General features: G+C 38.3%; 1 protein-coding gene across 1 annotated transcript in view; it reads left to right on the top strand.

Annotated features, from left to right (window-relative positions):
- The window catches only part of DopEcR (G-protein coupled receptor DopEcR), a 347233-nt gene extending 335742 nt beyond the window's left edge, over nucleotides 1-11491 (top strand). Inside the window, exon 2 of the mRNA XM_067146544.2 lies at nucleotides 9812-11491. Coding sequence (XP_067002645.1) covers nucleotides 9812-10647 — 836 coding nt within the window. The 3' untranslated portion in view covers nucleotides 10648-11491. The remainder of the gene's footprint in view (nucleotides 1-9811) is intronic.
- Nucleotides 11492-12598: the final 1107 nt, after the last annotated feature.

Raw genomic sequence — 12598 nt, 5'->3', positions numbered from 1 at the left:
CATGCTATCCCTACTACGCTGGGCCGGCAAATCAGGCATATAGAAGACATTTAATGATGACATAGAAGAAATCTATACTCGAATGCACTAGTTTGAAAACCTTATTTTGCTTACACAGTTGTTTTCAATTGGACATAGTTCCAGTTATTTATTAAAAAACAATCCAAGGTGCATCTTTGGGTTTGTGATCATACTTTTCACTGGAACAAACTCTTCAATTGATGTATATTGCAGTATGGTGGTTTTGCAGCTACTTCTTCATATGACTCAGGCTTAATTCAGCCAACTGGTATTATATTTCAATGTACTGCATGAAAATTAGGCTGGAAACATAAACAATGAACAGTGATTGATGATGACCTTAAATAAATGATGGTTGATAATATTGTTCATCGAGCTGAACCTTCGATGTTCACGATTACGAGCATAGTTGGAGGGTTAAAACTCACTGTCAGAATGGCGAAATTAAGAAGAAAAGAAACCAAAGAAGGTTTACTCAAGAAATCAGACAGCATACTCTAATGAGTAGAGTTTAACAGAGGGCATACGGCAAATACCCGTGTATACCCTGACTACAGCCCTGGTACAACTACTAGAGTACAAGGCATTAATGATGTTATTACACTACATGTGCTTTTAGTTACCTGAAAATTAAATATTTAAATAGTTGCTCAATTAAAAGTTTGAAGAAAAATAATGTTAGATTCGTTGAGTCTTACGGTACCTTACTACTTTCCAGCAAAAGTCTTGCATCATAGCTCATTCGTTCTAATAATCTCTTCTACCACCGAATGGAGGTCTAAGTTCATGATTTCTTCTCTATGACAATAGATGACAGAAACAGTATTTAGGCGTCTTGTCTCATAACAGACCGAAGGTAAATCTTTAACCTCTGCAACCACAAGAACGATCTTTCAACAGTGCATGTTGATACATGAACAGTCAACACTTGAACTTCACAAGTTCTCACAAGAAATCTTGCAGATATCTCTCCTTTTTGAGGTGTTCTACCAGACTATCAAAAGAACTGATCATAATACACTGTCCCTTTCTCTTTAGGATTTCAAGTACCGGCTACCGGTAATAATATACTTCAATGGAGAAATAAGCAGTCCTTCAACATTTGATTCATACAAACACAAAATGTCATCACTATTGTTGTAATCACCTAGAAGAAAATTCTGTATTTTCTGCAAGAGTTTATGTGCATTTGCATCAAAATGTGATATCAGGCAGCGCCACAAATATCTAAAAATTGATTCACCAGATTCATCAGACTTTTGGGGCACTTTCTCTTTCTGTGGTAATTATGAAGATACGACATCCATTTTGCTAGTCTGCTAAATGGTCTCATTTCAAATTACTTCAGAATTTTCTCTTACTTATTGAATCGTTGTTAACAGCGTAGCAATCTTTTATTGGTCATTAATAAATTAAGGCCTTTCTTTTCAAGGCAGTATTAAGGTAAGCTATTTGCTTACGTCGCACCAACACAGATAGGTCTTATGGCGACAATGGGACAGGAAAGGCCTGGGAATGGGAAGGAAGCAGCCGTGACCTGAATTAAGGTACAGCCCCAGCCAAGGCAGTATTTACAGTGCCAGTATGTCCAAACAGCTTAACCAAAACTTTTAATTTGAAAAAGAAATCAAAGAATTGCATCTGCATTCAGAAATCATTTGATTTAGAACCTGCATCAGATGTATCATCTTTACAAACTGTATGGAAAATTTCCCGTTGTTCAGTATAGTTGATATAGATGTTGATTCCCATAGGGAATCTGGAATATTTGTTCCGAATGAGTAAATTTATAATACCAATATAAATGGTCCGTTATTGGACATTATAAATTTTCCAGCTAACTCATTCCCGGTTGCCAGCGTTTCGCCCTCGTGTGCTAGGCTGGGCTCATCAGATGGTACCTAGCACACCTGCCAAGACGCTGGCTAGTGCATACCGTGGAGGCCACTGCGTAGGCTAATTGTATCCACCGGCAGTGCCAATGCACTATGAGACACTTCGTCTCATTATCAAAAATTGATGCCTGCTTGGCCATCAGATGATATCTATATCTATATCATCTGATGGCCAAGCAGGCCAAGCAGGCCTGATGCCTGCTTGGCCATCAGATGATATCTATATCTATATCATCTGATGGCCAAGCAGGCCAAGCAGGCATCAATTTTTGATAATGAGACGAAGTGTCTCATAGTGCATTGGCACTGCCGGTGGATACAATTAGCCTACGCAGTGGCCTCCACGGTATGCACTAGCCAGCGTCTTGGTAGGTGTGCTACGTACCAACTGATGAGCCCAGCCTAGCACACGATGGCGAAACGCTGGCAACCGGGAATGAGTTAGCTGGAAAATTTATAATGTCCAATAACGGACCATTTATATTGGTTCAGTATAGTTGTCCAAAAAGAAGACAACGAAAGGTACCATACTGTCTTTCTAGTAGAACAGAATGGTCCAAGGTTTGCAGTATCATCAAGTTTTAAATGTGTGAAAAAGGACAAACGCCGCCTCTGTGATGTAGTGGTTCGCGTGATTAGCTGCCACCCCCGGAGGTCCGGGTTCGATTCCCGGCTCTGCCACGAAATTTGGAAAGTGGTACGAGGGCTGGAACGGGGTCCACTCAGCCTCGGGAGGTCAACTGAGTAGAGGTGGGTTCGATTCCCATCTCAGCCATCCTGGAAGTGGTTTTCCGTGGTTTCCCACTTCTCCTCCAGGCGAATGCCGGGATGGTACCTACCTTAAGGCCACGGCCGCTTCCTTCCCTCTTCCTTGCCTATCCCTTCCAATCTTCCCATCCCGCCACAAGGCCCCTGTTCAGCATAGCAGGTGAGGCCGCCTGGGCGAGGTACTGGTCATACTCCCCAGTTGTATCCCCCGACCAAGAGTCTGAAGCTCCAGGACACTGCCCTTGAGGCGGTAGAGGTGGCATCCCTCGCGAAGTCCGAGGGAAGAACCGAACCTGGAGGGTAAACAGATGATGATGATGATGATGAAAAAGGACAATTTTTTTTGGAGATTCCTTAGAAAATGGATTAAATCTTTCATTATTCCTATTATATTCTGACATTCTGGTATTCCTTTTAGGGTATCCTGCAAAAAAAAAAAAAAATTCAGAAACTGTGCCAAACAGTGCAAAAACACAGCTTTATTTTCGACTGCTATAAAATTATTACAAGTTGTCCATTTCATGACCGTATCGATGTTTAATCAAGAAGTAAGTATAAATAACCACCTAATCGATACTTTATTTGTGCTTATTGTCAATGTTTTTCTTTTCAGTTCTTTATTTATACAGCTGAAGAGGACCACTAAGTGGTCGAAACATGTCCTGTAAGTTTTAATTTTATTCAATTTTGCCTGAGGCATTAATAAAGTATCGATTAGGTGGTTATTTATACTTACTTCTTTGCTATAAAATTAGCATATTGTAACACTGTCCTCGACAATCAGTTATCATCACTTACAATATCCAGTGCTTCTTCAAGTGTAATTCCTTCAAATACTAGAAAACTAGATCATAATTACTATACGCAATATCTCTGAATGTAATCTGAAAATAAAGAAAAGAAATAATTAACTAATGGACTTCATTTATTGTTATGGAAATTCCGTGGCACACAGAGGTGTAAGAAGGTGCCAGGATGAATGGGTGGACAAGGAAATGACCAGAGCATTAGTTAAGGTACTAAATTTTGAATTTATTTATTTATTTATTTTATTTTATTTATTTATTTTTTTTATTTTTTTTATTTTTTTTTTATGGATATGATTAGTGAGAAATTTCGAACAGTAGACTGTAAGCAGGTTCAGGATACAGAAAGTGAAGGGGTGGCATACAGAGATGCTGTAGTAGAAACAGCAAGGGAATGCCTAGGAGCAACTGTGTGTAAAGATGGGAAAAGGCGAACAGCTTGGTGGAATGATGAAGTGAGAGCAGCTTGTAAACGTAAAAAGAAGGCATATCAGAAATGGCTCCAAACAAGAGCTGAGGCAGACAGGGATTTGTACGTAGATGAAAGATACAGAGCAAAACAAATAGTTATTGAATCCAAAAAGAAGTTGTGGGAAGATTTTGGTAACAACCTGGAAAGGCTAGGTCAAGCAGCAGGGAAACCTTTCTGGACAGTAATAAAGAATTTTAGCAAGGGAGGGAAAAAGGAAATGAACAGTGTTTTGAGTAATTCCAGTGAACTCATAATAGATCCCAGGGAATCACTGGAGAGGTAGAGGGAATATTTTGAACATCTTCTCAATGTAAAGGAAATCATCCTGGTGGTGTTGTGAACAGCCAAGCTCATGGGGAGGAGGAAAATGATGTTGATGAAATTATGCTTGAGGAAGTGGAAAGGATGGTAAATAAACCCCATTGTCATAAGACAGCAGGAATAGATGAAATTAGACCTGAACTGGTGAAGTATAGTGGGAAGACAGGGATGAAATGGCTTCATAGAGTAGTAAAATTAGCATGGAGTGTTGGTAAGGTACCTTCAGATTGGGCAAAAGCAGTAATTGCACCTATCTATAAGCAAGGGAACATGAAGGATTGCAACAACTATCGAGGTATCTCATTGATTAGTATACCAGGCAAAGTATTCACTGGCATCTTGGAAGGGAGGGTGCGATCAGTCGTTGAGAGGAAGTTGGATGAAAACCAGTGTGGTTTCAGACCACAGAGAGACTGTCAGCATCAGATTTTCAGTATGCGCCAGGTAACTGAAAAATGCTACGAGAAGAATAGGCAGTTGTGTTTATGTTTCGTAGATCTAGAGAAAGCATATGACAGGGTACCGAGGGAAAAGATGTTCGCCATACTGGGGACTATGGAATTAAAGGTAGATTATTGAAAGCAATCAAAGGCATTTATGTTGACAATTGGGCTTCAGTGAGAATTGATGGTAGAATGAGTTCTTGGTTCAGGGTACTTACAGGGGTTAGACAAGGCTGTAATCTTTCACCTTTGCTGTTTGTAATTTACATGGATCATCTGCTGAATGGTATAAAATGGCAGGGAGGGATTCAGTTAGGTGGAAATGTAATAAGCAGTCTGGCCTATGCTGATGACTTGGTCTTAATGGCAGATTGTGCCGAAAGCCTGCAGTCTAATATCTTGGAACTTGAAAATAGGTGCAATGAGTATGGTACGAAAATTAGCTTCTCGAAGACTAAATTCATGTCAGTAGGTTAGAAATTCAACAGAATTGAATGTCAGATTGATGATACAAAGCTAGAACAGGTTGATAATTTCAAGTATTTAGGTTGTGTGTTCTCCCAGGATGGTAATATAGTAAGTGAGATTGAATCAAGGTGTCGTAAAGCTAATGCAGTGAGCTCACAGTTGCGATCAACAGTATTCTGTAAGAAGGAAGTCAGCTCCCAGATGAAACTATCTTTACATCGGTCTGTTTTCAGACCAACTTTGCTTTACGGAAGCAAAAGCTGGGTGGACTCAGGATATCTTATTCATAAGTTAGAAGTAACAGACATGAAAGTAGCAAGAATGATTGCTGGTACAAACAGGTGGGAACAATGGCAGGAGGGTACTCGGAATGAGGAGATAAAGGCTAATTTAGGAATGAACTCGATGGATGAAGCTGTATGCATAAACCAGCTTCGGTGGTGGGGTCATGTGAGGCAAATGGAGGAGGATAGGTTACCTAGGAGAATAATGGACTCTGCTATGGAGGGTAAGAGAAGTAGAGGTAGACCAAGATGACGATGGTTAGACTCGGTTTCTAACGATTTAAAGATAAGAGGTATAAAACTAAATGATGCCACAACACTAGTTGCAAATCGAGGATTGTGGCGACGTTTAGTAAATTCACAGAGGCTTGCAGACTGAATGCTGAAAGGCATAACAGTCTATAATGATAATGTATGTATGTTAAAATTTGATAGATAGAAAATCTGAATAAACAACAACAATATAATAATGAGCTTGTCAGCTCCCACAACAACGACTTATAGTCCAAAATCAGGAAAAAATTAGAGAGAATTATCAACATGATAACATACAAGGGGATGAGCACTGTAGCCCCAAACAGGTACATGATTTACATAGCCTAGGAGTCTGAGCTCCAAAAGTTAATATAGTCCAGCATCTCAGGGGCACAACTTTCTTACAAACTTCAAATCAAATCAAATCAAATCAAATCAAAATTTCTTTATTTGCAAATGATGTGTCTACCTCAGTGGCAAATGATACACTAAAATACATTATTGTCAAGCACTAAATATTAAATTAACAAAAGAAAATTTTCCTATAATACAATATTATACAATTTACGCTAACAATGTTTTCTATTAAACACACAGCTCATCCTTAATAAATTTATATTGTTTACAAAATTCTACTTATATCTCGTGTGCTACTTACAAATATAGTCAACTGATATACAGGATGTGGAATTATTTCAAATGATACTATACAACTGGTATAAGATTAATATTTACATTGCATTTATTTACTTATTTACTTTTTTTTTTTTTTTAACCGTTCTGGAACCTAAGTAGCATAACGACCTGCTGCATCTTAACCAGAGCCCCTTTTGCCACCACTTTTCAGAGTTCCTGAAGGGCCTTCACAGCTACCGTAGCGGTCCCTTCTACTCAACAGTTTGTTACACACTGGTCTATAAGCAATTACAAAATAAACAAGGGGAATGGATGGCCATTCTAAATGGTCTTAATGTAAAAAGAAAAGTTTAACATGATCGGCCAAGAATAAAAGGCTAGGAGGCAAAACACTTACACTCCTTCTAGAAAAACTCTCAAACCCTAAGTGGGCTTATGGCCCGAAGTTGGCTATTCTACAGAGGGATGACTTAACAAAAAAATTAAATCCCAAAAGTGTGTTAATAATTTAGAGGTTTAGAAAATTTTAGCCACCCCACACCAAGTTGAATGGGAATCAACAGAGGGTGATCACTCTTTGTTCCCTTAGTTTACAAGTTTTCCAGCAGGGATTTGAACAGAGTACTCAGGCTTGGCAAAAATCTACATTTAAACTATGAAATTAGAATATTTTTTTTGCTAGTGGCTTTACGTCACACCGACGCAGAAAGGTCTTATGGTGACGATGGGATAGGCCTAGGAGTGGGAAGGAAGTGGCCATGGCCTTAATTAAGGTACAGCCCCAGCATTTGCCTGGTGTGATAATGGGGAAACCATGGAAAACCATCTTCAGGGCTGCCGACAGTGGGATTCGAACTCACTATCTCCCGGATGCAAGCTCACAGCTGCAGGCCCCTAACCGCATGGCCAACTCGCCCGGTAATTAGAACTTTACATAAAAGAAAAGAGGTTTGAAACCTTCCTCTCAAGTTATCTGCCAGAGCTATCTCACATGTTAAGAAAATTCTGCCATTACCTTGTTTTTCTGGGCCTTCCTAAGTCCGACCTGCGGACCCTGCCCCCCCGAATAACACGCCTCACTCACTAAACTGGAGAGAAGAAGACGACAACACAGCCCTAAGGTGCCCAGCTTTTATAGCACATCAAGTGGAAGTTTCCAGAACTGTTTACAGATAGGCTGGATGCCAATACACAGCCCCAATTTTAAATAGGAGAGAAAATATTCCAAAAATACCTGATTGGTTGATAACTAAGAAAGAAGGAAGCCGTAGGAATGTTGACAACTTTGACATAAGAACAAAACAATCTTCAAAAACTTAAGGTTTGCCACCGGTCACAATACAAATTTCTTAATAAATTAGACGTATAGTGGTTGAAAATCAAAGTATCTTGTACAACATTAGTTCAAGTTCAATACATAGATGGCCTTATAAGAAGGTGCAGAGTTTAACTGGATGGAGAAGGTGTACCCCCAGTACAATTACCATTCTGATTTTGAGTGTGTTTAGACTGCAAAACTGTCTTGGTAAAATATTACAAAATTCCATAACTACAGTATACAACATATTTTATGAGTCACTTACACGTTATCCTCTCTTCAAAGAACACATAACACTGTTGAACCATGGTTAACTTTTATTTCAAACAAGAAATTCCGCAGAAAGCAAATAATACATGCAGCAGATGCTTGCTTACAGGCAACAATGTCATTAGCTGTCCCGCCATGCGAAGATTTCCATGTGCCGACATTAGTATAATACAAGCTCCCAGCAGTCTATAAATAAATAGTTTGTTGATGATGTTGATGTTTGTTATTTAAAAGGGCCTAACATCAAAGGTCATCGGCCCAATTGATAATTTAGGAACCCCCTCTTATAATTTAAACGGATTCAACAAAAAAACAACATTCTACTTGAAACATTAATTTTATATATTTGTCAGCACTTCTATAACAGAAACAAACTCTGCCTCCATCTCTCCAACTCAACAGCACTCTTTCCTCCCCCCTCTCCCCACCAGCTCTACACCTCCCTCCCCTCCCCCCCCCCCCCCTCCTCACTCCTTCCATCTTCGCAAACACAGCTGAGCCAACAACAGATATGATCAGTGAAAATAGGACCGTTAAATAAGTAAGTTTAAAGTTTTCTTCACTCTTATTTTTTTACTTATTAGCCCAAGTTTCTCATACAACCTCATTTTTTCATAAATTTAAGAACTTCAAGTTTAATCATTTGCTTCTATTTTATTTTCTTCTTTATTTACATATTCTCATTCAACATCATCAAAATATTAAAATTTTATGTAAAGAAAATTTTCATAATATTTCACTAATGTTTGTTTATTTATTGATATGGTGAATTATGATATACCGGCAATACTTCTTTAAATTTTGGGCTAAAGGAAAGATAGTTTTATATTGTTTTTATTCTTTGATTGGACTTCACTGATGAAGGGAATGTACTATGTTCCTGAAACATGTGTATGTATGTATGTATGTATGTATGTATGTATGTATGTATGTATGTATGTATGTATGTATGTATGTATGTATGTATGTATGTATGTTTAGTCATCAGCCCGAAAGCTGTCATGGATGGCCTAGGCATCACTGAAGAGGCATACTAGGGAAATGAGGAGTGAGCTAGTTTCCCGTTGCTTTCCTCACCGAGCCAGAAGTTGCTATCACATATCAGTCTGCCAAGCCCACTGAAATGCATGCACTAACCGACCCTATAAGCAATATTTTCACACCATTCATAGCAGGGACTGGCTGCGTAAGGAATGGCATTACTATAATCGCTCATACCTCAGTCACTTTCATTTTGTCAAAGCCAAGGATAAGACAGAGACAGATCAATGAAAGTAACAAAATTGCTCTAGCCCATACCTGAAGACTTAGTGCACTGTAAACACCTAGGTCCCACCAGCAAAGGCATCCTGAAACATGTATGAATAAATAATTTTTCAATTACAAAAAGTGTATTGACAAGGTGGACCAAACACATACTATTTTAAATAGATTTTAATAACTTTAGATAAGTCAGTACAGGATCAAATCAAATACCTATTATGGTTAAGTTTATCATCAGTCAATGTACTCATCGCAAACATGCCACAGTGTGTCAGAGACCTGAACAGTACCAGAGGAGGCCATACCCATCACTAAAACAGAGTGGGAAAGGGACAACCTTCACTAAAATAAACACACAGAATGTAACATTTTCATTTTTACTGTTTATTTGCATTAGATTTTGAAACAAAAACATTTGAGTTTGTAAAAGCTTACATTTCCAGGTTGTGTTTGTCTGTGATACAATATACAGCATTCTGTTATTTTATTGTTGCATTGCATCCTTCATACTCCAAACATTTTTTGCAGTGTATAATTTGATTAAATGGCACTAGTAAAGAGTAATTCTAACTGGTTGGTAATTTGTTGCAGGCCCTTCCGAGGTCATCAACATCTACCTGCTGTCACTGGCCGTGGCGGACCTGATGTGTGGTATCCTTGTGGTTCCTCTATCAGTGTATCCAGCCATCGTTCAACAGTGGGTGTACGGGGACGTGGTGTGCCGGCTGGTGGGCTACCTGGAGGTCACCTTGTGGAGTGTCAGCATTTTCACCTTCATGTGGATCAGCGTGGACCGGTATCTAGCCGTGCGAAAGCCATTGCGCTACGAAACTGTACAGACAAAGACTCGCTGTCAGTGTTGGATGGTATTTACATGGATCTCCGCCGCCATGCTGTGCTGTCCACCTCTCCTAGGTTTCAATAAACCTCTCTTTGATAGTGATGCCTATATCTGTATGTTAGACTGGGGTAATATGGCGGCCTATTCAGTTACAGTCGCCATTCTTATGTTAGGTCCCAGTCTAATCACCATTGTGTATACTTACTCTTACATTTTCTCCATGATGAAGAAACTTCGCAGTGGAGTTCCCATACATGACAAGGAGTACGCAACGGCGCTGTCGGAGAATCTGTCCAACCCAAGTCACGTCATGTCTTTCGTCCTCGTGGTGACCTTCTGGTTATCATGGACACCATACGCGGGCGTAAAATTGTATGAATACTTCACCGGAACTAAGTTCCAGGTCCCTTACCTACATTTCGGCATCGTGTGGCTGGGAATTCTCAATTCGTTCTGGAAAGCATTGATCCTTCTTGCACTCAGCCCACAGTTCCGTCTGGCTGTACGGATCTTCTGCATGACGCTATGTTGTCGCTACAAAGGTCGTCTGCAAGGAGAACTCATCGGTATGGATGGTGACGACTGACGAGATCTCACTTACTGTAATATAGACTACTTTACTTTTTAAACAAATAATCAACACATGAAAAGACTTCGGATTGAGCTTTAAAAATATTCATGGATTGATTTCAAAAGACATCAAAATAGCTCTCTTTTTGCATAGCATATAAATATATAGTTTATTTAGAGATTCGTTAAATTAAAACTTAAAAACCTTAAAAAACAGCTACATGTGGCTTAAGCGCTAAAGTAGTGCAAGTCAATATGAACTCTGATAATGTTACTTTTTTGGTGCTCAGTCGATTTTTAGGTAACGGCTGTGCACTAGCACTGCTATGATGACTACATTGTACAAAAATCAACATTGTGTATAGCTACCAACAGCGACTCGTGTGACTTGAGAATACTTGGGGTGTTTTCCTTATCTTGTTGGATTATTGTGTCAAGTGTCAATAACTTCTCTGTATTTGTCCCAAAACTTATTGAGTAATGAATATGAATTAAGTGCTTTAAGTGTTTGCAAGAGTGGTTATGTTCGACTTAATACGTGTGTATACTGTCTGTTCATCATCCCACAAAAACTTTTCATTTTTAGTAGACTCTACTGAGCACGGTGATTCTCAGTGCCACAGCATTGTAAATAATACGTATCATATTCTATATATGATTCTTGTTTTATTTTTCAAGAAAGCAAATTTCTTCTTACTATCAACTCATTTCACCTTTCTCATAAAATTAAAAATTGGTTTTGGGGATACCTCTCTTTTTATTAAAAATTGAGGACTTCAAATCAAAAGCGGAAGGCCTATGACAGGGTTTGAAGATAGGGTTTTGTTGAGATGATGATATAGTGAAGCCATTTGTCATGATTCTGCAACATTAAAGTTAGTTTTTACTCAGAAATACTTGCTTATAAGTGACTTTATTAAAAAATTCAAAACGTTTTTCACTACGGTATATCTCGTTACATACATAGGTAGGGTATTAAAATCTCTTCTTTTCAATAATTATTCAGCTCAGAATTTTATCTCTTGAAAAGTTGCCCATTATTAATCATTTTATTGGATGGATCGGTAACTTTTCTCCTGTTGCGCTCCAAAGTTGTAAGGTTCTTCATCCATTTCATTGCATAGCTAAGGGAGTACATAAATAGCCCTGAAATTTTTCAGAAGTACAATAAAGTTACAATAACTTTATTGAATTTTTTATTTTCTTTGTTATCCCAAACATTGTATCATATTTTCTTCCCTGGTAGATATCCAACTCGGTAAAATAACAGTAACAGAAATAGAATCTCCCATGAAGAATTCACTCTTACAACTGAGTTTTGATGTGACATCACTTCAATATTTATGCACATCTAAGATTTGTTTCCCATCATCCAACAGATATTTTCTGGAAGTGATTATTGTGTTTTTCTAATTTCCTATGCATTTCCATGAGTAATATGATATTCACTTGTTGAATTAATTTACATTAACATTCAAAAACTAATAGCAGTCACTTGTCTCTTTCTCTGAATTCAAGGCCTGAACATGTCACTGTTCACTACCATTTTTCTATTTTCTTAATAACTAAATACTCCTTTATTCATGTTCTTGTCAACTCAACCACACTTCCCTGTCTTTCACTGCTCATTTGATCTTCATATACTTTTCACAACCCACTCTCCTTTTGATATTCTCAAGATACTTTTGCCTTGGTCAATTTCTCCCTTTCCTCTGTAAAACTTTGCATTCAAAAATATTAGTGACAAAAATGTTTTATCTTAATAAACTAAGTTTTTCCTACTTTCCATTCCTTTTAATAATTTTCTGTCCTGCTTTACTTCACTGAATACTCCTTGAGTTGTTTCTCTTTTAGTCTAGGTCATTCTTGTCATTTTGCTTCAAAGTGGCTCTTCTCCTATTTTCTGGATGTCCAGCTTTCACTTCCATAAAGTAAATCTGATACCATGAATTTCCATTTCTTCTAAT

Source organism: Anabrus simplex, chromosome 4 (assembly GCF_040414725.1).
Source record: "Anabrus simplex isolate iqAnaSimp1 chromosome 4, ASM4041472v1, whole genome shotgun sequence".
Lineage (NCBI taxonomy): Eukaryota > Metazoa > Arthropoda > Insecta > Orthoptera > Tettigoniidae > Anabrus > Anabrus simplex.
This window is presented reverse-complemented; position numbering and strand designations above follow the sequence as displayed.